Below are 27,514 nucleotides of genomic sequence, written 5' to 3'. Positions count from 1 at the left end.
ACATAAAGTCATAGTCAAGTCAGCACACTGACACACTGACAGCTGTTGTTGTCATTGTTTTGTGTTATTAATTTATTTCCAATAATAAATATACACATATTTGCATAAAGCAATCATATTTACCCACTCCCATGTTGATAAGAGTATTAAATACTTGACAAATCTCTCTTTAAGGTACATTTTGAACAGATACAAATGTGTGATTCATTTTAAATTAATTGTGATTAACTATGGACAATCACGCTATTAATCGTGATTAAATATTTTAATCAATTGACAGCACTAGTTTTTATACATTAATACTGGTGTCATGATCCTGGGTTTTTGTTGTTTCCTGTTTTACTTTGAAAATCACTCACCTCTTGTGTCTTGTCTGGTTTTGCTTCCTGCTTTTTTGTTTCCTGCCTCAGTGATTGTCTGCCGCGCCCTGATTTGTTCCACCTGTGTCTAATCACTCTGCACTCCTTGTGTATTTAGTCCATGTGCTTCCCTCATTCAGTGTCAGGTCGTCTGCTTTGTTACCCCTGTTCATCCTGCCATCCTGCCTGTGTTCCTTGTGTCTTTCGGTTCGTACTCAGTTTAGTTTTTTTTTCTCAGTTTAGTTTTTGGTGTATTTCCTTTGTACTTAGTTTAATCTCCGCCTGCACCCTCTGTTTTTGGTTTTCCTGTCAGCTTTTTTTTTTTACACGAGCTTTTGACCTATCAGCCTGGTCTCTTGCATTTGGGTCCACCATTGAACTGAAACCTTAACAACTAGTACATCCAGTTTTCTTTAAAATATATAATGTAAAACATTTTTTCAATGTTTAACCACCTTTCTAGGATTCACATTTTCAGATCCGCTACATTAAACATGAGGTTGTCTCCAGCTGAGAGAAACCCATTTTATTTATATATATATATATATATATATACTCTTAACTTGAAGCAGCAAGAGTAACATGTGGAGACAAGGAATCAATAAAAGCACTAACATATCATAAGATAGTTTTGTTAACTCTTTGTGCTTGTATCACCTTTAATTATGTGTAGCAGATGGTGCTCTGCAGTCATAACATCGTAGTCTTTGGAGGTCTAAGCTCAGAGTTTTAAAAGAAAATAGTAGAATTGTAGAGGAAATGAGTATCTCTGTATCATTGCTCATATCACGGCAAATGCAATGACAGTCGCAGAAAGCTGAAAATCAATGGTTTGGGAGCAAATGATGGCCATAAAGCATCAATAAGCTTGCCTTGATTGCTTATCCTTGGTGTTCTGAACATTTAGGTCTGAATGTCATATTGTTGGCTTTGAACTTGACTTTAATTTTTTAGATCTGAATTGAACTCATTGAATTTGAGCAGTTTGAACATAATTTTGAATATTGCCTAAATAAATAATATAAATAAATTTCCTATTTGTGAAACCAATAAATGTATATGGGATTGTTTTAAAAAATGCATAACTTTGAATTTTAAAAGTAGGAATTCAGACCATTATTTAAGCTGGATAGTTTCCAGTCTAAAATGTTTCAGTGTTGTCAATTCGGTGGTATTTTAAATTTCAAAATATTCAATAATGATTATATTTCATAATTAGGTTTACAGTTAATTATAAAATTGTTTTTTATGGTCTATTTGCATCCTTACAGTGGTGCAGCAGAGGGTTTTTTTTGGGGTTTTTTTTTTATTTTATTTCATAAAACTAGGTCATTTAGTTTGATTTGCACATCATATGGACCAAACCTAGACCAAGCAACAGAGGAATACCCATATACTGTATATAACAAGTGGATGTAGTCATCTTGGCGTCACCCATTAGTAAGACATTATTTTTCAATAAGACATTTTTAGGCGACCAAAAAAGTTATAATTAACTTTCATGAACTGAAAACACACTGTGAAAGGTTTTAAGGTTCTAAGATGAAAACACAGACAACAACCAGACCGGACAACGCTGTGGTAGCGACCGGTCAATCACAACGTATAACCACGCCCTAAAACATCACCTGCTTTATCTTCTATTTGACTCTAAATGGGACCATAATTTACTAAATGAACATCATGCTGCATTGAACAAAACCATCAACTCATGTTTACTGAGGTAATAAATCAAGTGAGAAGTAGGGTCGTTTTCTCATAGATTTCTATACAATCAGACATCTTTTTGCAACCAGAGGAGTCGCCCCCTGCTGGCTACTAGAAATAATGCAAGTTTAAGGCACTTCCGCATTGGCTTCACTTTTCAGGCCCCGAGGTTGCTCACTGGGAATACCTCCGACAGGCAGAACATTACAGGCTCCCAGGCTGCCTTCAAAAGTACAACAAAACATCCATGCTGATCTGCTTAGCCATCCTGCCCCTCAACCCCCTAATGAACAAGGGCAAAAGAGCTCTTGGGTTTAGCCTCTCCCTCTTACCCCAACTTAACAAGATGTCCCCCCACTCGCTCGCTTTCTCTCACACACACCGACACGTTTGCACGGTGGCGCACACAGCCACACACCTCCCAAACCACTAACCCTCAGACCAATCTGTCTGTGGCACTAAAGTATTATTAGACTTACACACTCTCAAAGGGGAAACAGTGAGTGCTGAGAGCTGGAAGATGAGATATGCTACAGGGGCTACTAGTTCCATTAAAATGGCATTCACTGGGGTCTTTGTTATCATCGGCCCTGACGTTTTTCAGGATGTAGTGGGGCTTGCTGATCCATGACCATCTCATCTATCTTTCAGGATTTGAAGGAAGTTGGTGTGAAATTGACACCAATGAGTGTAGCTCAAATCCATGCCAGAACCAGGGCGACTGTGTGGACCGGGTCAACAGCTACAGGTAAAGAGTGTTATCCATAACCAGCTTTTCATTCCTTAGGAGGCCAGAAAAATGTCAGGCTTTGTAGTGATAGACTTTAAACATTAGTAAATCCAGAGTATCAGCACCAGCAACCTTCATTCCTTTTACAGGTTTCAGGACATTATGCTGTAATTCTGTTACACTAAGCTAATAGATTTGCTCTGCGCCCTTTCTTAAAATGTATTTTAATGGGTTTTGTAATGTATCATTTCAGGTTGAAATGAGGTCAAATTGTTAACAAAAAAAAATCAGTTTTTAATTGCTCTTTTTCTGCAGCCCTTATATTTAAACAGTAGAAATCCATGCTTATGTCACTGTGCTGTATGTGCAGTCAGTCTAAATATGATGTGTAATTAATATCATTAAATATCTATAGATATTTTTCCACTTTGTTCATGTGCCAGTAGGAAGCAGATACATCTTCTATTTTCCATCTGAGACAAGATATCAATATTAATGATTTCTCCTATCCAGCTGTGATTGTAAGATGGGATTTTCTGGCCTTCACTGTGAGGAAGACATCAATGAGTGCACCTCCACCCCGTGCCACAACTCTGCCGTTTGCCAAGACCTCGTGAACAAGTAAGTATGACTCCTCCTTTGCTTCGACTTTGCTGTTTTAGCCGCTTTTTAAAAAGTTGCACATATCTGTAAAGGCCAGGCAGCATTAATTTCCTGCGAATAAAAAACAAAACGGGTTCTCCAAAGAAAACGTGTGAGGTTCCCCGTCAAAGTGTTCCGGTTTATATAACAAGCCGGTCTTCATCCTTGACACACATAAGCTGCTATTCTAAAGACAGAGAGCGAATTCAGCAGGAACACATCATGTATCTAGATTGGGCTTTACTCCACTGGTGCTTCTCTCTCTGCTGTGCTTAATGGGAGCCCCGGGGCTTCCAGGCTTAGTCGGACAGATGGGTAGCGAAGTCCCAGGGCCAATTTGAGTCCTAAATGGTTTGTCTCCAGTTTGTCTCCCGTCATGATTTCGCTCCCATGTGACCCGGCCCTGCTCAGAGCGCTCCCCTGATTGCACAGTCCAGGGAGTTCACATCAGGTGTGTTTTAACCTCGCTGCCCACCACAAACACTGCACACTGCACGCGCCACTATCTCCATCCCCCCCTGACCCAACAAGCCGAACAGGTCCATCTGCACTGAGGTTGATGAATCCGACTCTGCAGTTTACTCACTGAGCCTTTGCTATCTTTTTCTGTTACGTTGGATACTTTGACTCTGTAAAAGTCACATCATTTTCTCTCATCTATGTACGTACAGTAGAGGCAAACACATACAGGCAGCGGAGTAGCAGAACGCAGAGATGTCTCAGATCAGTCCGGCCTTTATTGTTGACACAATTAGGCAGGCACATTTCTACTCTAGAGTAATAAAAACCATTTAGCATATTACAGAAATGTGATGTAACTGGTTTCACTGATAAAATAATGATGTCTAACTAATCAAAAGATGTAGTTTAGATTTTAGCACAGCGGTGTCTAATTACATGTTTTCTTATTATCTCGCTTACAAACAGGATAAGCATCTCCTCTGAGGTGTGTGGTCGGGGGATATTAGACCCGCCGACAGCTGCAGGGAGGGATTTGAATTGAGCAAACCGCATTATTGGACGGATGAATCTCTTCCCAATAGTAATAAGTCATCAAATATAATTCAAATTAAGTACACACAGGGAAAGGTAATTGCTGTCATATTGTTAATTTTTTTTTTTCGAAGAGCTGCCGGTCAGTTTGAGAATGAAAAATAGGTCTTAAAGGGATAGTTCGGGTGTTTTGAAGTAGGGTTGTATGAGGTACTTATCCGTAGTCAGTGTATTACTTACAGTAGATGACGGTTGGCGTGCCCCTAGTTTGGAGAAACAGACAGGAGTACCGGCACCGGCGCAAAGCAATAAACCGCTGTGGGTCAGGGGCCGGCAGCAAAACATATTTTAGCCACCTAAAAGAAAGGCTCTCCTAAAAGAATTATATCCGTTTAAGTGTACGCTATATTTAGAATATTTTCACGACTTTATCTTGCCGTCAGACAGCCCTTTCTGACAGGGAACTGAACTGAAAGTGAAACTTATCTATGCTCTCTCCAAAGCCAGCAGGCTCAGATGACAAAAAAAAATATAGACACGTTTTGGTTCAGTTTGCTGTCGGAAAATATTGTAAATATAGCGTACACATGAATGGATGTAATTCTTTTTTTGTTGGCTAAAATCCGTTTTGCTGCCGGCCCCTGTCCACAACACTGTATTGCTTTGCTCTGGTGTCGGTACTCCTGTCTGCTTCTAGATGCTAGGGACGTGCCAACCGTCATCTACTGTAGGTAATACAGTGACTATGGATAAGTACCTCATACAACCTCACGTCAAAACACCCAAACTATTGTATCCCTTTAATGTGCACCTTAGTTTGTCTTGGTGGGTTTGGAACACACACTGTTTTTCTCCAATTAATTGCTTTGCTGTGAAAAATATTTCTGCTTATTTTAAAGCTACGGTAAGAACTGAACTAAAGACAGTATGCTCTAATTACTGTCTGACACACTGGTCTTCACTGGATTTCGCTTTATTTCCTAATGATTGAGTGTTATCACATCTTCCTCAGGTTCCACTGCGTTTGCCCTCCCGGTTATTTCGGAACGCTGTGTGACCTGGATGTGAATGAGTGTGAAGTTTCACCCTGCCTACACGAGGGCATCTGTATCAACACACCCGGGGGCTTCAAGTGCGTCTGTCGGCCTGGATACTCAGGTAGCTCTTTACCCTCAGGTGACACGAAGATCAATACGAGAGTCTAAAAAAAGCTTATCACGGCCGCACGCCATTGAGGCAACTCTGACACAGATCTGGCTTAGTGTAAAAAAAACAAAAAACACCCAACTGCTTCACAATACTTGCTTTTAATTAGCCCGCCTGCCTCTGCGAGATACAGCGGCTGCCTTTCAGTAAAGCCAACAAGAGATAAATTCACGTCACCCATTTTTTTATCTGATGAAAACATCTCAGTGTCAGTTAGTTGCCTTTTTATTTAATTTCATCAGTTTCTTTAGTCTCAGATTGTTGTTTTACTTCAATCCATTTGTCTTATTTTCCACTCAGACAGATATCAAGCTATTTTAGCGCGTATGTGTGTGTGCAGTATCTAAAGAAGCCGATTCCTGTCAGGTACTGGGAAGATTAATTTCATTTGTCTTCCCCACTGTATCATCAATTTATCCTTCCCCAGTTGAGAGAGGGGGGGAAATCTCGGAGGTATTGCTACTCTGGAGAGCCCAGCCTGACACGCATGGCCCAATTCCCACAGAAGCAGCTTTTTATTATTAGGCCTCCGCACAGCATAGTACAAGTCATTACTTTTTCTGTTGCTCTAAGCTCATCTGAGGAAACAGGGTTCCCCAAGAGAGCAAGCGGCCAGAGGATACAGTTTGGATTGGCTCAAACCAACTAGAACTCGTACAAAATATTTGCTCTAGTAACACGTGTAACAGCAACTTTTTCACAAAAAACTCAAAGTGCTGCTGTGTGACTTCTTTTTTTATTCCAGTCTAATAGTATATTTGCCGTCTTAGGGGTGATTCATCATCACGTCATGTTTGCGCAGCCTGATTGGAATTGATTGTAATGTTATTCTGCTTTGATGGTACGATGCGTCGTCTCCTCTATCACTGAAATACTGTAACTCGTTGTGTCACTTGATGGTATTATCATATTATTTGCTTCAGCCATCAGGGAGGTCGCGGGGTGTTTTTTTTTGCATATCGAATGACAACATTGATTTTGAATGGAACAGTTGAAGCTGCTTACTAATAAATCAGTCTGGTGCTATATCTACTCACTTTCATGGGTGTGATTAAGCTATCATGACACTTCATTCCCACCTGCGTTGCTATTCATATTGGATTTCCTTGGTTGTTGGTCAGTGCATAGATGTTTTTTTTCCGTTTGTATAAATACTCAGGCTATTACCTCTCTTTTCTAAACTACTGAAACATTTTAAAGCTTTTTTTTTAAATGTAACATGTTTGATCTTTGAGAAATAATTGAAGCAAAAAGCCAGAAAATTGTTTTATTCACATTTTTGACACTTCTGTCTTTTATCCTTTTCTTTTTACCTTTCTAAACGTCTCTATGACCCACTTAGAGGGAAGACATTAAGATTAAAAAGCTTTTTATCTTCCTCTTTTCCTAGCCTCTTAGCAAGCCAGGTGTCAATATGAATCACTTGTTCAATAGTTACAGCTTTAACCTAATCACATGCTTTATATCTAAATACAATGTAATATTGTTCTCCATGCGTCGTATTGACAAACACTGTTGTATCTTACGCTGTAAGTCAGTCTTGGCAGTTGCCTAAATCGCAGCTGTCTGATCATTATTTAGGATGTTTTGTCTAAAAAGGCTCTGCAATCCCGATAACGTATCATTTAACTGTACATGGGCGCCGTGCTCTGTGCTGAGGTCAGAAGTCATTACGGCGACATGATTAATGGGTAATCTTGTTTATATAAATCACGCTTTAAGCACACTATTCGTCACCTTCTGTTTCCTCTTCTTCGCCCATCATTAAGGAACATGTTCCCTTGAGTGATGGTACGGTGCAATCAGCACATTGTTGCAGCTCCCTCAGTCAGCACATTGTTGGATGATGACGGTACGGCCCTGGCAACGCTGTTTGCTGTTAAGGCTTCAGTAAATTCACTCTTTTACTGGGTGAACTTGATGAATAACATTTGGTTATTATTTCTATCTTTGCCACTGCAGAGATCTGTTGCTTTAGAGATGTAGTGTGTATTTAATGTGAGTGGAATAATGGGATTTATTAGCTGTATCAATACAGAAATGTAAGAAAATAGAAATAAAGGAGTAAGTAACATGTACATAATGTACATAATGCTACAATATATAACACAATATATGAGAAAAATAAGTAAATAATAAAAAAATATGAATAAGAAGTTGGAATATAAGAAATATGTACACATATGCGCATTAAAGACATACAATATACTGTATAGCATATAGCAACAGTGCAATTAAGTGAATAAATGTTGCTACAGTGAGTGAGTACATGACTTATACATGTGTTTTTGGGCTAAGTACTAATTAGAATGTATTGAGATTTTTCTTAAAGCTATTTCAGACCCTTGTTGACCAGTCTGCAGCATTAAATATTCAATATATAATCCCATATCTCATTCATAGTTCAGTCTTCTTAATGTTTTATGTTGGGTGTAAAATGCCAGTCCAGAAGCTAAAGTATTTAATGACTTCTGACCTAAATAAAAAAACATCAAAATACATTATGTGAGCATCGGTCTGTGGGTAATGTGGTATAGAAGTGTCATAATGAAATGTGTGTATTGAATGAATAAGAGATTTTTCACTTATCGCTTCATTTCCCTCATCACACTTCTGTATTACATTATCCATAGTGCAACTTTCTCTTATTATTTGGGGTTCAGGGATTGTTTTTAACCTCCTTGCATTCATAAATTGTGAATTTTCCAGTTGCAGTATCCCAAGAAATGAATCGTTTTACGTTCTGTAATGAGAGAACATGAAGATTTTTTTTGTGTACAATAAAGACGGTTTGTGTATTCTCTTTCATGATAAAACACGGGAGGCTGGAAATAAATTCTTGCTCCTGTTGTCACCATGTTTGTTTACATCAGTGTCACAGATGAAAAGCCAACCAAATGATTAACGACGGGTCAGTCGAAATTCTGCATCTCACTATTCCTGGAAGTTGAGATTTTAGGGGTGGTACATCATCTTTTTTACCACTTTAGTGAAAAACAACATCACACAAATTCCTGTTTGTAGAATTAGCTACAAGCCATTTATTTTTAATTCCTCAGCTAAACGAGTCACTTCTGTGGATCTCTCTGAATCAGTACCTGCTGTAATTTAGACTACTATATAAACACCGTGTTTTCCCAACTAGTGTTCTGATTTGTTGGCAGAAGGGAGACTAATTCTGACACGTTGTGTTATCTGGTGGTTCCCTCACAGCTTGAACTCTCCCCTCCCCTTCATTCCTCCTCTGATCTCATTGCTATTTTTGTGAGGTCTGCATAAATAATAAATATCGTCAACAGCTCTGAGTAAAGCTGACTTACTTAGTGAATCCTCCGAGTTGTCATAAATGTGGCTGATGGACAGTGAAGCTATAAGTTGTTTTGAGGACAATTCATGTGTTCCCTTTGAGTCAGCACATTTGGTGCAGTACAGTTTGTTTTGAGGATTGTGCCTTAATAGACGCGGTACTGTGTCGGCACAGCTGTAAGGATATACAGTGCGTATAGTATAGTATGTGACACACTTATTAGTTCAGTGCCGCACTTCACTGAGTCCTCTCAGAGACACTGACTATTGTCGCAGCACGCGCCGTTCTTTTAATAGGCTAGAGTCGTATATATATCATGTAATTAACTTGACACACTTTTTTCAAAGTCTTTCTGATTAATTTCGTTAAATAACTTTAAGGTGTTTTTAAAGGGTCAGTTCACCCAAATCACAAAAAAAAAAAAAAATTATTTGCCCTAGTTTTGAGATACTTTTGCCTCCATCCCAACTTCATGGAGGAAGTAACCGGGATGCTGTTTCTCGAATGAAATGGGTAAATTGGCCTTTTAAAGAAGTCATGCTGCTTTATGTTTATAGTTTGTGTTTTGTTAATTTGTTTCACAGTCACTTTTTTCACAGTGGACTACCTCCGGTTCTGAAAAGTGAAGCCAATGCAGAAGTGCCTTAAACTTGCATTCTCTCTAATAGCCAGCAGGGGGCGACTCCTCTGGTTGCAAGAAGAAGTCTGACTGTATAGAAGTCTATGAGAAAATGACCCTACTTCTCATTTGATTTATTACCTCAGTAAACATTGTAAACATGAGTTTATGGTCTCAATCGCTAGTTTAAAGTCTTCTTCAATACAGCATGATGTTCGTTTAGTAAATTATGGTCCCATTTAGAGTCAAATAGACCATAAAGCAGGGTACGCTTTCGGGCGTGGCTACCTTGTGATTAACAGCTCGCTACCACGGCATTGTCCGTTCTGGGAGTTGTCTGTGTTTTTGTCTTAGAACTTTAACCCTTTCACACTGTGTTTTCAGTTCACGAAAGTTAATTGTAACATTTTGTTTGCCCGAAAAACGTCTTGTTCAGCGTTTGGTTGTACTTAGCTCCACCCTCTCGTGTCACTTCTGGTTGCAAAAAAACAAGATGGCGTCATCCAAAATGCCGAACTCGAGGCTTTAAAACGGCAGTCCACACACCAATGGATGATGTCAGGGTTACTACGTCCACTTATATATAGTCCATGCTTTTTTTAGAGAAATAATTTTATTTAATCAGCTGTTTATTGTTATTTCAATGTCAGCAGGGCACCAAAAACAAAGTCACTTTAATTCAACGCAGACCAGTTTTTTACTGAATTGAAATGATTATTTTCATGATCCATTAACAATAAACAGTCCAAAACCCAAAGATATTCAATTTAAACTCATAAAAATGCTGAGAAAAGCAGCAAATGCTCATATTTCAGAAGCTGGCACCAGTGAACGTTTGGTTAATAAAATACATAGATGATGAATCAATTATAACTATATTTTCTGTTGATAAAATAGATTAAAAAAAATGGATTCATTGACTATTGTTTCAGCTCTGGTTTAGATATTTGTGAGTCAACATTTTATTACCTGGCAGGCAGATTTTGTCTTCAGTATTAACAGCTCATCTGTCATTTCCCCTTTCTTTAGAGATCTGCGGTTACTGCATATAACTGTTTTTGTTCCTAGTCATTAGTCCTACTATCATCAGCCACATAAGCCCGATCCATCCTCTAAAACTCAAATAACAGTTTGAACAAGTTCACATGATATTCTGTAGAAAACTAAGATTAAAAACTTGGTTGAAACTTCCAGTAGGAGAAAATATTTCTGCTTCATGCTTTGATTCAGCTGCTATTCATGTGGCAGCTGAATACTGATAATTAAAGTTAAAGTGTCAAACAGAATCACAAGATACAAGTTAAAGTCACTTTGAATTATGTTTTTTTCATAGCAAAACTTTTCATTAACAACACTCAAGGTATGTTGTCAGAAATAGAGGAATGAAATGTATGCAAGAGGTAACTTGAGGTGAAGAAAATAACAGAAATCCTTGCAACACCAGTTAACTACACACAGCACACTCGTGTTTACCATCCCTGCCAGTCTGTGATCACTTTATATCAAAGGTTGCTAAAGAGACCAGAGAGTAAAAACATGTCGTGATGGTGATGAGGCAGCTTTATCTGGACAGCATGCCGCTGCTAGGAGACAGTGCTTTGCTCTTAGTTAAAGGGAAAGCGGTGAAAATATTCTAAATATAGTGTAAACTGATGTTGATTTTTTTAGGTGAGTCTTTCCTTTAGGCTAAATTTGTTTTTGCTGGCGGCCCCGTCCACAGCTGTACATTGCTTTGCTTCCTTTGTGGTAACTCCTGTTTGTTTCTCCAAGCCGGGGGCGTTCCGATCGCCATCTACTGAATAATACACTGACTATGGATAAGTACCTCATACAACCCCAAACAATCTCTTTAAGGCACAGACGCACCAAACCGACATCTAAGAACTAGCGGTGACGAAGGCTGACGCTTGGGCCAGACTGCCCGCGTCAGCAGTGCCTCGCTGAACTGCTGCATGTCCCGCGCATGGATTGTCCACACCGGCAGCGTTTCTGCTGCTGCTGTGCTCCTACTGCCAGCTGTTTCTTTCTACATTGAGTTTGCCTTTCATAATGGCCATTTAATTTCATTATAAATGTCATTTATATTTATTTTAGACAGAAAAAGGTTAAGAAGCATGTGCTAATTTATAAATAATAGTAATAATCCACAATTAAAAACCCCGTACTTTATTCATTCATGTAGCCATGCAAGTCACTGCATTTCCTACAACACTGTCCTGCAAATATTTCAGAATAAAAGCCTTGTGTTAACAAATGAAGGAAATGAAAGCAGAAAATGTTGATTTAAAAATAAATCTTTACTTTTTCCATATCCGTGACATATTCTACAGATATAGACATTGAAACAGTAGTAATGTTGCTGTTATAATGTCAGCATACAGTCAAAAGATCATTTTCACTGTCTGTTGTTGATCTGAACCACACATGGCTCGCAGTCAAAATAGGCGAGACTGCGAATCTCTAGAAGAGACGGAGCTGAGCTGTGTGGCTGCTCTAACCTGTTAACATGGACACCAAAACACAAAACAACAGGTTCCGAAGCCGGCACGCGCTGCTCATGCAGGCAGTCTGGTCAGGGCATGACTGTTATGTCACCTTTGTCTTTGCCAAAAAGTTGCGCTTCACCACACTGCAAAGACTACAGCCAACTAGCACGTACGTTCTAATCCTGCGTGAGAGGAAATAACTCTCCATACCAGCAGGTAGCAGTAGTCTGTATTCGTCATTCAAAAGGGGAAACCGGAAGACCGAGGACGGCGGATAAACAAGCCGTTGTTATGATACATGCATGAAATAATCTTCCTCTATAATAATCCTCTTACTTTTACTCACCGTCGGGTGAAAAAACTAGGGCGACAGTCGCTCACCGGCCAATAGATAATAATCCACTTGTAATTACACACATAATTACACACATACACATAATTACACAATGAACTCAAATTATCATTTTCAAAACAGTAACGCTTGCCTTATTTTTGCCCTATATATGATTTGCCGACTATTACTATCAAATGCAATACTTCTTGACTGACAACACTTATCAAGTCGTATTATTCTTTGTTGAGAATTGCTTGAAAATTGTCTTTGCTTGCAACTGCAACACCACAATAATAACGTGTAAATGTGTCTGTAAAATACAGGTGATGAGTTGTTGACTAGGATGGCTCTCTAGTCTGTCTCTAGTTTAAGGTCTTTGCGAGTTGATTTTCGTATTATGCAGTTTTCAAATAATTGATTTTCATCTTGTATAATTGTCCAGGATGTGGTTTGGCTGACAATAGCGTAGAGAATGCTGCACAAATGTGTAGTCATTGGGCTAAAACATGTGTCCAGTGTGGTCCTTTAGTTTTCAATTCATCACTCTCTGTTGAGGGACAAATGTACTGTGCAGACCGGATGCTAGGATTTCATTTGGGCAGACATAAACAGCTTGAATGGAAGATACTACTACAACAACAGTATGATTTTCTCTGCTTCAGAGTCAGAGTTAGTCATGATGAAGGTTGCAGTTACAATACAATCTGAAAAATACATCGTCAGTAAAAAGTAAGTAGTGTGACCTGAGTGTGAATCACATCCCGAAGATCTATTGAAAATAACGAATGATGTTGGCAAAGCAGTTTGCATAGTCATTGGGAAACAGTTTTTCAGATAATTATTACATAGCTTTACAATGTAAATATATACTGTATGTAACCATGTGGATACAATTGACGTATAAAGGTGGTGTTTTTTTTCTTTTTGAGGATAATCAACAATGAAAATGCTAACAATTAATTCATCGTGACATGTCTTTGTAGCCACAGCTTGATAGATTATCTGTGACTGTGAGTCAGGCTTTAAGGTTGTTTTGTTTTTACAAAGACTTGCGTAGATGTTTGAGGTTTTTGTAGTAGTACTAAAAAAGATATTCTCTTATTGAGTTGTTGAATATGTAATGTCTCACTAAAATATGCTTCATTTCCTATAGGGGCACGGTGTGAAGTTAACATCGACGAGTGTGTTTCAAACCCATGCCGGAATCGTGGGAAATGTATCGACGCGCCTAATCGATACCACTGCGTGTGTCCAGACGGTTTCATCGGGCTCAACTGTGCAACCGACATTGATGAATGCATGTCGGCGCCTTGTCTTCATGGGAGGTACAGATTTTTTTTTTTTTACCGTCATTTAAAACAGAAAGACTGCAAATGCAGTGCAGAAATTGCATGGAATTATTTTTAATTATACTCCTTGCCAGCGCAGTGAGTGGAGACATATGTCACATGTTGTGAGGAGCTAATGTGATGCGCCTGCAGGTTGTCTTTGTGGTCTCTAAATTATAGTTGTTAATTCCGTTGAAGGGGAAACACTCAGTGGTTGAAAAGGTTATATCTCTCTAAAGATTCTGCATTAACTATACAGCAAAATACCTGCTTGTATGAATGTGTTTTTGTTGATTTCATTCAGTAGTATGATATTTTAAGAATCAATTCCGACCCCATCTGTTGTGGCCTTCTCAGCTGTAAAGATGGAGCATACTCATACTCCTGTTTCTGTGAATCTGGATGGACCGGCAGCAGATGTGAAACAAACATTGACGTGAGTTGGGTTTAATTAATAAACCTGCTGGGTGTTCAAGAGGAGTGTCAGGAGAGTTTTGTAATCTTTATGTAGCCTTTGGTATCACTAACTATATTGATTTTTCTACAAGATCAAGTCAATTGAACTACCGGGATCATGTAAGCATTGTACAAATACCTGATTAAAAGATATTGCTTAGTCTAATGCCTGATTGATTTAAACCACAGCTTGTGCTGGGCTCTAGAGATAAAACATTGAGTTGCTTATAATGTCTCTGTGAGCATTCGGTTCAATGGATAATCTGCTTTTTAACTACTAACAATTCATTTTAAACCAAACACTATGCATTTTAAATGGTAAATCCTGCATTTTATGGTTGTATCTTTAAAAAATGTTTGGCATTATTGTTAAAGCGCCTTTGTCTTTTCATCTCCAGGACTGTGCTTTCGGCCCCTGTTGGAATGGAGGCTCATGTGTAGATCTTATTGATAAATATGCGTGCTTCTGCCAGGATGGTTATACAGGGAAAACTTGTGAGAATGACATAGATGTCTGCAAAGACGCCACGTTTGATGTCTTGCTGTGTTTCAATGGAGCCACCTGCCTTGACGGCGAGGGATCAAACTTTACATGCAGGTGAGTTGGTCCACTGTTACAAGTCTTTTATTGCTTTGATGTACAGATACTAAAAAAAGTTGTGAGTGGTAAATGTGTCACAACTATCATGATAAACTGCATATGAGACTGGAAGGCTTGATAAACAGCATACTTGCCAACCCTCCCGATTTTCCCGGGAGACTCAAGTTTTTCATTGCCCTCTCCTGGTTTCCTTCCGGGGTCACAATTCTCCAGTATTTCTCCCGATTTATGACACATTTTCACACCTTGTTTTTTCCTTTTTTGTTATCACAACCTGTTTCTGGCACTTTACAGCAAGTATAAGTCTTAAAAAAGCCGTCGTGGCGCAGCGCAAGCCATTGGAAATAATGGTTCTCGGACAGGTTTCAGTGGTGCCGTTGTCGCGTTGTTTCTGAAAGGGCCATCAGTGAGTGAGAGACGGAGAGAGAAATGGAGAGTTGGCTACTAGAAATACTCAAGCAGGGGCAAACAATGAATGAATGAATGAAAACAGATGAATATTAGTTTATGACAGAGATTCACACAACTTTACGCCAAATGGGCAAATTATTCTGTATGTACATAAAAATGCTGTTGCAGTGTACTTATTATTTTGTTGTTTTCATTCTTTAAAAGTCACCAGGATGCAGGAAACAAAGTCTCTGAAACTCAAATTTTCCCAGACTTCCTCCCTATTTTTGAGGTCTCAATGTTGGCAAGTGTGATAAACAGTCAATACTGAAATATTGGGGAGATGCAAGGAGGGAGTGCATCCTCCCTTATTAAGATCAATGTCCGTGTTCTAGGAATTTGGCTTGTCTCACTAAAAACACATCTTGTCTCACAACAGTGGTGCATTTGTGCATTTATACACAGCAGCAGTCCTCCAAGTTGGCTGCAAGTGAATCATTGCTTTTAAATTGCTGACATGCTCTCCCCTGAGTGATGAAGTGTATCTGAATACAAGGTGTATGTAGTAAGTGTGTGCAGATTTGACACGCAGCAGCTCCCTGGATGCCTTACAGTTAATTACATTGTCTAACCTTGTGCTGATGTGCTGCTATATGCTCGGTGTCATGATTTAATGTATCCCGGACTACCACCGATAGGTTGGTGCACTTCACAGTGTCGTATATTGATGCACTGGACTGCCTACTGCCCCAGCACAGCATTTTTCATAATGTTTACTTTGTTGCAGGCTAATTTGTGTGCGTATATATATTACAGAGAGGCTTTATAGGGTATGTTGTGCATTCACAGATAAATGTGCACACTAAGGACAAACAATGTCCTTTAGTGTCCTGCTGATCTGCAACATGATTGTGCATTGCATGCACTTTCCAGAACAGAGGATTATTTTGCTGAATTTGGACATCAAATGAACTTTATTGTGGTATTTGTGAGTGGTTATTGGCCTTATTTAGATTCAGTACTCAGTCAAAGAGTGTGATGCTGACGTGAAAAAAACATTTTACACCACCAGAAAACATTAATACAGACTAAGCTGTTGTGTTAGAGTGACAGCAGGTTCCAATCTTGTGTTTTTGGTGGAGGAGGCGACCCTCTTGTTTACATTCACATCTCAGACTGTGACTTTAAAATCACATTAAAAGATTTTTTTTTGAGAGTCAAGCATATTTTGTACATCCACATATTTTTTTCCCCACTTGAATGGAGAGAGTTTGGTCAGGCTAGCACACCAACTAATGGCCTAAAATATGAAATCAGTCATGCAATAGCTTCTTGGCCAGACCACGTCCACAATACATGAAATGCATTGTTGTTTTTATTATCTGCATGTTATGTGTTAAGTGACACACATTCATTTTTGCACTTGTTCGACAAATGGCCTCAAAACCACTCCATTCTCTCTCTGTTATGGCGGTCAACCAAGAGGTTATTCATGCACCCATTCACCCATTTCCTGTCGATGATCACATCAACTGTGCCTCACAGATCTGTTTACAACAGATGTCACATTACCAAAGAGGACATTTTAGCCTCATAAATAGAGCAGGAAATAATCAGGTTGATGGTAAATCTGAGAATCTGCATTGTTTCTTTCCCATTGTTCTGCTTGTGTCAACTTTTTCTGATGTCAAATATTCCCAAAGATGTTCCGTGAGTTTACGGTCTGGTGACTGTGAATTGGAAATCCATGCAAGTCAGCAGACCTTGGTCTTCCTTTGGCCTCAGGTAGCTTTGATGCATGATCAGGCTCATTGTCCATCTGGAAAATGACTGCTCGTCTACAAAAAACTTAAAGCCGGTGGGGATGACATCTGCAGAATCGAGCGGTACCTCTCTTTGCTCAAGGTGTAGCTTATCCTCTGCAAATCACCCAACCTCACAACAGAAAGCCTTTACCGCACCTAAACATTTCCCCTTTGTTTACCTGTGGGTTTTATGCACTGCTGAATCGATCCATTTTGTTTTATCTTCCCCTTAAATGAGATCTCTAATTTTAAGTTTGTTATCTTGAGTTTTCAGCAGTTTTTTTTGGTATTGTGTGACATGAACAGGTTTTGTTAAAGAAATTGATTAGCAGTAATGATATGACCATATTCATTCATTCCAGCTAGGGACACAACAGCCAGGGCCCTTAGTTCGAGAGCGGTCCTTTGGCAACACCATCTGTTAACTATGCTGTTTTCTCTGAACTTCATTCAGGTGGTATGGAAATATCCTGTGCCAGAACTCCAAAGTACTTTGTCATGGGTCTGTCACTGTTTATTTGTGGATTTGTTGTTGGATTTATTATGAATATTTAGCTGCAAGTTTGACTAATGCATTGCTGTTCCTTTCTCAGGAGAGCATCTGGATGTACACACTTGAGTTGTTCAGATTTAGTATACTGTAGGCACTGTTGAGTTCAACAGAAAGTAGGTTACTACTCTGTAGGTGTAGAGTAAAATAATACTGAATTTCAGATACTTTTAGAGCTGCAAAGATTAATCGATTAGTTGTCAACTATTAAATTAATCACCAACTATTTTGATAATTCAATAGTTAATTGGTAAAAATCCTCTGGTTACTGGGGCACCGCTCTAATGAAAATAATCGTTAGTTGCAGCCCTAGATACTTTGTAAGTCCCCACATATTTATTAGATATTATACAGGACTTGAAATTATAATTTAATTAAAAATAGTAGTTAAAGGTAGTGCCATTTCTTAAAGGTGGTATTGATAACATTCAGCCACTAGATGTCACATTCTCCCTCCCCCGTTCCATTGCATTCACTTCACAACAAGTCGTTGCCAGGCACTTACTGTCAGTCTCAGCCATTTATCTGTTTTTTCCACACTAACTGACGACACAAAGATACCACGTGATGCCTGCGTCATTATACTATTGGCTCACAAGCCTTGTTAGAAGTGGGAACCAAACATCAGATATCTTCCACAGAGATAAACAAAAAAATTATTTTGGATGCGCTAAAATTTTTACAATGATTAATTCTGAATCATAATCATTTTTTTCAGGAAACTCTGCACCTTTCTAAAGGCCATGAAGATGTATTATTTTTTTTTTAAATATTAATTTACATAAAAGTTGTATCAACAAAACCTTTAAATCAAGTTTAAACATTAGTTTGAATTGAACCCACTCTTTTTTTACCGCCTGCTTTACTGATTCCACTGATGAGTCTCTGAAGAGTCCAAATTTCTCTGTTTAAATAATATACTCTAAAATAAGAAGCAACGACCGACTATGAAAAAGCTGTTTTGATAAATAATGAAAACAAGCAGTTCTTACAGATGCAGCGTGTCAGACCCACAAGAAGGAAGTGACAGCGCTGTGCTGCGAGACAGCCTCACAGTCTGAAAGTATGATATGTTTTCTTAGCTGTCCACCAGGTTTCACGGGGGATTTCTGTGAAGTGGATGTTAACGAATGTTGCTCGGCTCCCTGCCACAACGGTGCCATTTGCCAAGATCTTATTAATAGCTACGTCTGCCACTGCAGGTCAGGTGAGTCACATCCGGTGAGTTTCTTCACGTAGTTTGAAATGAGGCAACCAAAGCAGTTTTTTTTTTCCCTTTTAAAATACCTGTTACAGGAAACCTTTGTAGCTCATGAACAAGATTACGAAGACACAGCCTAGATGGAAACACGTTTTTTGAAGTGAACCATAACATTTCACTGTGCCCCAGATGTGTTAGAGTACAGTTTACCATATGTAAACCATGTTAATACTTACAGGATGCCCATATTGGATTGAAATGGGCCACATAAAGTGTCACTAAAGGTTACCATATTGCCTGCATAGCGTCTGCGCCTCAAAGCCGTTCAAAAGTCATCGGCTTTTCTCCAGGGAGAAATTTGTCGCCATACAGTACTAAAAAAGACAGTGATAAAAAGACGATACGGACCCGAGCCTCATTAAAATGTATGTGGCGTCTTACTCTTTAGTGAAAGCCTTTTCTTGTCTTTATATGTGTGTGAACCCAAAAAGAAGCAAATCAATGTAGGAGAATCTGATTGATATTCACTTCAGAGGGTGGAAGTGGGAGAGCCCGGGCTCACCACGGCACTCTGTGGGCTTTTGTTCCTGGCAGGTTGGACAGGCCTTCACTGTGAGGATGACATTAATGAGTGCCTTCCACAGCCCTGCAACCAGGGGATATGCATCCAGAATGATCCGGGCTATGGCTACACCTGTTTCTGTCGGCCTGGATTTGTGGTGAGGCTCCCCACCTTATTCCCCATCGCCCCGTCTTTTTTTTTTTATTAACCTTTACCCTCTTGCACCTTCACCTCTTTTGTTTACAGTCTGATCATTATTTATTTATTCCTATTGTAAATCAGATTCATTTCTCGTACAGATAACATGACAACATCTGACATTTTTACTACTAATACTACTTAATATCAGGGTTGTCAGTCGATTAAAATATTTAATGGCGATTAAAGGCATGATTGTCCATAGTTAATTGTGATTAATCGCAAATCAATCGCACATTTTTTATCTGTTCAAAATGTACCTTAAAGGTATTTAATACTCTTATCAATCTTATGGTAGTGGACACATATGCTTGCTATATGCATATGTATATAGTTATTATTGGAAATCAATTAACAACACAAAACAATGACAGATATTGTCCAGAAACCCTCACAGATACTGCATTTAGCATACAAAATATGCTCAAATCATTACATGACAAACTGCAGCCCAACAGGCAACAACAGCTGTCAGTGTGTCAGTGTGCTGACTTGACTATGACTTGCCCCAAACTGCATGTGATTATCATAAAGTGGGCATGTCCGTAAAGGGGACACTCGTGGGTACCCATAAACCCATTTTCATTCACATATCTTGAGGTCAGAGGTCAAGGGCGACTTTTAAAATGGCCATGATCATTTTTCCTCGCCAAAATTTTGCACAGGTTTGGAGTGTCATTTGGCCTTCTTTGCAAGAAACTAGTGTGACATGGTTGGTACCAATGGATTCATTAGGCTTTATAGTTTATTATGATTCCATCTTCATTCTAGCTTTAAAACTGAGCCCGCTACGACCTCCGAAAGATATTGTTAATGCGTTAGTGGCCTTAAAATGAATATGCATTAATGCTACTATAGCCCACCTTTATATAAACAATTGACACCACAAACAGTTACTTAGGAAACAATATGACATTTTATGTTAACGTGCATGAAAAAAAACTGAATTTGAATTGTCAGTAATCAGATACTATCTTGCATCACTTTTTTAAGTTTTAAAACAGCCTTTTTTTATTGTTATATAATCTCATGTTCCCTACTTAATGCCAATTTAATTATTCAAGCTGTAAATATTACATCCCATTTAGCATCTCATCGCAAAGTTACAGGACACATCTGAAGGCTGTTTATTTTCCACACACACAGGGGAGGAACTGTGAGCTCAACTATGATGACTGCCTGTTGAATCCATGTCCAGAAGCATTTTCCTGTGTAGATGGCATCAACAAGGTCAACTGCCTTCCTCCTGTTACGGATGCTGTTCCCTTGGCGACTGTAGTCAAGAACACCACTCGCGGCTCCACAGCCAGGGTGCAGACGCCAACACTCAGCCCGGCAACAACAGCTGAGGAATCCACAGGTACGCAGCACACTGTGCATGCATGCAAGTACATGCAGTCGATACTTTTGCTCCACGACATTTATGTGACCGCTATAATTATTAGTTACCTTCCAGGTGAATACATTACATAAAAAAATCATATAAGCTTATACATTGCTAAAGATCAAACCATTGGTTACCAACCGTTTTGGCTTGTGACTCCTTATAAAAAAGCTAGTTGGGGCCACTTTTCACATTTCAGATGTCTGAGTTGTTTCACCAAAGAGACATTCACCATCACATCGGTTTCATCCAAATAACTGCTCGAGGCCCAAAGATGTAAAAATATTCCACAAAAAATTCAAAAGATTCGAGAAAAGTCTGAAAAATAAATTATTATTTCTGCAGCAGAACTTTTCTTTTCATCTTTCCTAACCCAATCATCATCTCATGACCCTTCAGATTTCTACTGTGATTCTTTCGAGGGGCCCTGACCCCTATGGTTGGAAACCGCTGGACTAAACTAACTGTATCTAAAGTAGATAAACTACCAGTAGCTCCACCTCATCCAGCTTCAACAGTAAAATGCTGCTTAAACATGTTTTACATTATACTAATGCAAACACTCATGGACTTTTATTTGTAATGGAGTATTTTCCACTGTTGTAGTGCTACCTTTATTTAAGCAAAGGCTCTGATCATGCGTATGCTGATGTGTCCTTGTGCTCTCTTTTAACCCTCATCCTACCAACCTATTTAACATACAAGGACTACCGACTGAATAAACTACTGTAAGAAACAACCATCTTAGTAAAATGTTAACTCGTTTCCTCTCAAAACATTATTAGTTATGTAATAACGTAATCTGAAGAAAAAAAAAAAAGGTTATTATTTTAGGAACGTTACAGTTAATTTGCATATTGTGTAAAATGAAAATAGACAAATGAGGAAATCTGTGTCTGCTGTATAGTGGTGCAACAGGTCAACAAGCCCACGGTTCGGTTTGTATTGCGGTTTTTGGTCACGGTTTCGGTTTGTTTTGCACATTAGAGAGAAGACAAAGATAACCATTTCCAATGTGATTGAACTCCAAAATACATAAATAGATTGATTGATAGTAATGAATAATATGTCTGTATTATATGAACCATAACACGGATTTTATACATGATATAAGGCAGGGTACTTAAAGGAACAATATGTAGGACTGACAGCGTTTAAAATGGGTACTGCAGTTCAAATTCAAAGCATTGGAGCCATCGCCCGTCCGCTCCTCTGGTGTGACTGATAGCAGTTAGCGCACGTTTTCACAATTTGAGGGTTACCTTGTAGACACAACCGCGTTAGCCACTGGCCACCAGCAGTAGCCGGAATCACTTCACCGACTGTCTGTCTCAAATACTCGCTGCCTTGATAACCCAGCTGCACGCGGACCACAGAGAGATGTGCCGAGGCTTTTCAGGTCTGGTAGAATCTATAGTTAACGTTATCTCTGTTGATCCAGTTCGTTAGCTTGCTTCCATGGCTGCAGAAGGCTGTGTTTGTGTGACAATTTGTTTCATATGTGGCAACGGGGTGTCGAAATGAACAGTGGACGGGATCACACCGATTCCAAAAATAAAAACAAACTTTCCGGACCGGAATGAAAACGTCAAAGGAGAACAATCCTGGCTGGAGCATTGTTGTCAGAGAAGCTAGTATTTCAATTTAGCATGTTTCCTTAATATCTCATTACATATCATGGTCATTTCTATTCTGTGTTATCTATTAAAACTGCATAGGCTGCAGTTTGGTGCTTTAATACATTGGTATTTAAAACTATTATATAAAAAGCATTAATTGAAACAGAAAACCATGATATGAAGTCATTAGGAACCCATTGATTGACACAGTCGTGAAATATTGGAGAGATAGAATAAAGCACCTGTGAGGTATGACAATAAGTAAATCTCTGGGGTCTGCCGGGACCCTAGTCGGTAGGAGGAGGGTTAACTAGACTTATACGCAGTTACGCTCAGTTCCTAATTGTGAAAGACATGTACGACTTCAAAGGCTGCATAATTTTAGGAAGTTTCTATTTCGCATCAGTTCAAATTAGTTTCTCATTTTTGAACCTGTCTGTGTGTTCAGGATGGTTCTACATAACTTTTGATTTTAACTTTCTTGTTTGAGGGCAAAACTTTAGATCGATATGATAATGAGTTATATTTATATACTGTAAAACACAGACTCCTGGCATCTGGAAAGAGAATCATTGTGAATATGGCACTGTATCAACCCAAATTAATGTTTCTGAATCAAGTCAATTACTATGCTATTACTTCCATTCACATTATGTGCAAGAAAGTGACAGTAAATTATTTAAACTGATAAGCCATTACACCAATCAATTTGTACTGAAGGTGGCCCAGGGATTTATTTTTTTTTGGGGGGGTTTAACAAATTACAAAGCTATCCTTCCCTTGTCCTTCCCACCCAAACTTTTTTTGCTGCACAAGGTTTGCCAGTTTTCAAAGAGAGCAGACTCCCACTGAGCTGGTACTCCAAATGTGATTTTAGAGCCTTTGGAACATAGCAGGCGATGATATATTAGCTCTGATTGAGAGATTGTCGTAGTTTGTGCAGCTGTGGGGAAAGAAAATCCTGTTAAAATCCAGTTTTGTATTGGCCACTAAAGTTCATTCTCTCTTTCTATTTGAGAGCAATAATTTGAAAGAGTGGTAAGTCCAATCATTATTTGGCACCACATCCTTTAACACTCAAATGAAGACACAGAACACAATATGTTATACATTACTGGTATTTGATTGAGTCGTCCGTGTGAGAGGAGGAATTCGGAGCACTGGGCAGATTGTTACTCCTTGACAGATGAGGTCTGTCTACCTTTGAAACTGTTCACAGAGCTGTAAAACAGACCTATTGAACACAGACGAGCTTGAACCAATTCAGTGAGACACTCTGAAAATCACTGTGGGCCAAACATAATGGAGTCCTCCCCGCTGCACCTGACCCAGCCCCCATCCAGCGCATATTGCACCGGTTTAGAGAGGGTTAAGACACAGGTAAAGAAAAACAAGCCCACGCATCTATACGCACCGAAACATCTCTTTACTCTTTTACATATATGAGTGCATAATCAAAGTAAATAAGTTTTAAAGTAAGGGGACCCAGAAACTCGTGAGTTTATCTAACTAGGTCACCATCTAAATGCATGCAGTGCCCTTGGTGCTGCTTGAAATAGACTCAGACAGTGCTCCTTTAAACCGAAGACTGCTCCACAACCTTTGAAATATACCACGTCAATGGGAATTTATACATAGAGGGGCAATACACTGACAGTACAGGATACCATCTTGTCTTAACAACCTAAGAACATATGAATTAGCTCAAAATGTTGATTTTTTTTTCTCTTAAAGGAGCTAAATTTGATATCCAGAGCATTAATATAGCAGCAAACAACTATTGTCTATGTAAAGATATAGAGGAGTAATGTCTACCTGAGCAGAGAATGAAGTCGCTCTCCCTCTGTGTGTGTTGTAATCCGAGTTTTTCTGTGATTTGTTGACATAGCCGGGCCGGCCGCTTGTGCTTTTAGTGCATGTTTGTGCATGTGAGCGTGCCTCACTGTCTAGCTCACGGCCGCCGCTCTGCCTTGCGCTCATACGCCGGTTCTGTCCTGACAGACGGCGGCATCCAGAGCTGGCTTAAGGCATACACCATATAGGCGAAATACACTTTTCATCCCTGTAACTCTCTTTCTCACACTTCCGAATCCAAATTTTGCCTAGGGCAGGTAAACACTGTTATCTCTTTCAGCGTTTTTTCTGTTGTTTCCAGTGTTAACACTGCTAGCTGTGAGCCGCCGGCTCAGCTGTCGCCATTTTCAGAGCCGTGCGGAGGCAATAGAAATGCTCCTAATCTCGCATTTAGCTCCTTTAATTTTGATATTTAAAAAATAAGTTCACTTCAGGAAATAAGTAGCTACAAAAAAGAAACCTTATTCCACGAACCGAGATGAATGTCTCCTGGATTTTTCTTTTTGCCCCCCATCGCTATACATTCAATGCTGAGCTTCACACTATTTTAGCTCTACAATATGAGAGCTGATGGGAATCTCGAGAGGACACTGCTGGTGGAGGGAGGCTTACTGCAGCTAAGCCACGATTTGGTTGACTTTCCTTGGAGTGATCACCGCGGCGCAGGTGAAGCTGTTATCTGTCGCTGCCACGTGTAGGAGAAATGAAATTACTTAAGCTCCTCAAAATCAACTTGATGAGTAAGAGGTTAGCCAACGTGGGTCCTTTCAAACATGTGCCGCCTGTCTTGGGGCTAGTCACCTTGTTGACCTTCAGTTTAACATGCATGCATTTGTTCCGTGTGGCACGTTAAGCATTTGTCTTTATGATTAAGTTGACATTGCCTGATTAGTGTGCTTATAACCGTTTCGATATAATCAGTGACTCAGCTTTCCTAGTGAGTCATGATGACGTCAGCAGTTATGATGAATATTCATGAGAAAAAGCAGAGTCTAAATTTGTCATTTCATCTGCAGTTTCTGGCCTGTGAGTGTGCTCCTGTACACTGTCAGTGCGTTGGAGTAATTTCATCAGTTATTTTTAAAACCAGACAACAGAGACATAATTAGACAGTACATTTTTAAAAGCCATATTATATTTAGGATTTTATTCCTCTGTGTGTGTCAGCAGTATAATAATATTCAACTAAATCTTACATCACATATCTTGACTATAAGATATTTTCTGCCAGTTTTGTAGGTACAGTACCGAATGACCTTTTGCCTTCCCTCAGGGCTCTGAAATTGCGAGGATCCAGGAATGATCCTCAGCAGTATTTTATCTCTGTCCTGTGACAAGTTCAATCAGTCAGTCTATTACCTTACCCAATAAATCAGGCATGAAACAGGACTCTCGTCCTGCCTTTTTTAAAATAAATGGGACATTAAGTCCATATCAATTAAATCCCTCCGCCTAAAGTCTATTCTCATATTAATTTATCTTAAGTCCATTATTCTCCAAATATATTTTTCTAGAGGAATATCTGGTGCTTTAACCTGCCTGACATCCGCATACAGTCTATGCTGCAACATTGTCCAAGTTACATTAAATATGACTCATATCAATTTTCTCACCTCTTTTATGGACATGTATTAAGACTGGCCCTAATTAAATCTGATCTGAAAGATTCATTTCACGGAGTATTCCCACTGAGGCAACTTTCTTTTCCTATTGAAACTAGAAAAGCTTTTGAACTGAGTCCAGTGGTGACAACCTCCTTGGTCAGCATTATGTTAGCCCTTCTTTTTTTTCATCGTAACAGCACTAAAAGACAATACTGATACTGCTCAAAACAAGATATTGAAAATGGAAAAATTAAGGATCGTACACATTTACAATTTAGATTTAGCCCGACTAGTTACTTGAGACGTGGATGAAAAATCTGGTGTGAGAATGTAAGGTAGCGGTAAAAACAGGAGACCTTTGAAGGAGAGACTAAAGCTAAACTGCTAATGAGGTATGATACTGCCTCCTGGCAGCAGCCTCAGACTGCATCAAAGACTACATCAGACTAAACAAGACTTTAAAATTAATGAATAGCTTTGTCTCTGAGGGGTAATTTTCCATCATCAGCATTGGCAAACCCCATTGTCAGGAGTGAAGCAGAAGACAGCACAGCATTGTTGCTGCGTGCATTTATCCTCATTAATTCACTGATCACAGCAGGTCTGCTCCTTATAATTCTCACTTTTTTCTGGGGATTTTCCTCAGGGTATTGGTCATATTGCTCTCCAGAGAAAAGGGGGGTATTTAGGTTAGCTTGTTTGCCAAATACCCTGCGGGGGCCCGCTGTCAGATCAAAGGGGGTCTAGCCTATTAGGACTCGACGCGTAACAAATATTGATAAAGGTCTCACTTGCAGCTGCCCGATTAATCATGGCAACAACTTTAAAGGAGCTTTGCTGATTTCTCTAGCGTAATGATTTTTTTTTTTTTTTTTTTCCAGATAAGAACAGACAGAGCATGAGACAGGTGCATCCAGGAATGCTTTTCATTTTAACAGGCTCTCCGGTTTGACTTTTCTGCAACAAATTGCACTACTTCCTTCAAATGAGAAATATATTGAGCATGAGTGTCCCTAATGCTTGCCTCCAATTGCAGTCTGAGTCAGTCTTTTAAGTTTGTCTGCGTCACTACCCCCAATAAGCTTGCGGGCAGTGGAACTTTCTACTGAAATGTCCCATAATTGCCCATTCTCATAGATGATATAAGCCATGTTATTCCACTATAAAATGAGGCATGTAATAAACTTGTATGAATATGTTCATTTCAGCCAAGACTCCCCCCCTCACCTAATATAGTGCCATTTGCATGCTTCACAGCTTTGTGGCAAATTCGACTATTTACAGTACGCCTGTACAGTGAGAAAAGGAAAAAAAACTGTGATGCTACCAAGAGCCCTTAAAGCCTTTTTTTCTGCTTTCAAAATAATAATTATCTACGTTTTGCCTTCCCACACTAAATCGCCTGCACTGTGCAATACTCTCTTCAAGCTGTATTTCATCCATGTTGCCAAGGTTATGAATATGGATACACACATAGATGACAAACTGAGTTTTAAAGACATTGTTGATTTTGTATGTAAGAAAGCTAGTCAGAGACTGGTTTTAATTGGGAGACTGAAGGGGTTTGAGGTCAGTCCTA

General features: G+C 39.2%; 1 protein-coding gene across 2 annotated transcripts in view; it reads left to right on the top strand.

Moving 5' to 3' along the window:
- The first annotated feature begins 379 nt into the window (after window positions 1–379).
- Window positions 380–27,514, top strand: part of LOC119495593 (protein eyes shut homolog) — a 102,873-nt gene continuing 75,738 nt past the window's right edge. The window contains exons 1-10 of one of the 2 annotated variants that reach the window (XM_037782225.1): window positions 380–566; window positions 2,718–2,814; window positions 3,310–3,417; window positions 5,444–5,589; window positions 13,537–13,708; window positions 14,069–14,147; window positions 14,641–14,765; window positions 18,596–18,720; window positions 19,309–19,433; window positions 20,621–20,834. In XM_037782225.1, the coding sequence (XP_037638153.1) occupies window positions 3,323–3,417; window positions 5,444–5,589; window positions 13,537–13,708; window positions 14,069–14,147; window positions 14,641–14,765; window positions 18,596–18,720; window positions 19,309–19,433; window positions 20,621–20,834 (1,081 nt within the window). In that variant the 5' untranslated portion in view covers window positions 380–566; window positions 2,718–2,814; window positions 3,310–3,322. Of the gene's footprint in view, window positions 567–2,717; window positions 2,815–3,309; window positions 3,418–5,443; window positions 5,590–13,536; window positions 13,709–14,068; window positions 14,148–14,565; window positions 14,766–18,595; window positions 18,721–19,308; window positions 19,434–20,620; window positions 20,835–27,514 lie in introns of both variants that reach the window. The other variant, XM_037782224.1, reaches the window with a different exon arrangement.

This window comes from Sebastes umbrosus, chromosome 10, assembly GCF_015220745.1.
Source record: "Sebastes umbrosus isolate fSebUmb1 chromosome 10, fSebUmb1.pri, whole genome shotgun sequence".
Classification (NCBI taxonomy): domain Eukaryota; kingdom Metazoa; phylum Chordata; class Actinopteri; order Perciformes; family Sebastidae; genus Sebastes; species Sebastes umbrosus.
Note: the sequence above shows the minus strand (reverse complement) of the source record. Positions and strands in the feature narration are given on the sequence as shown.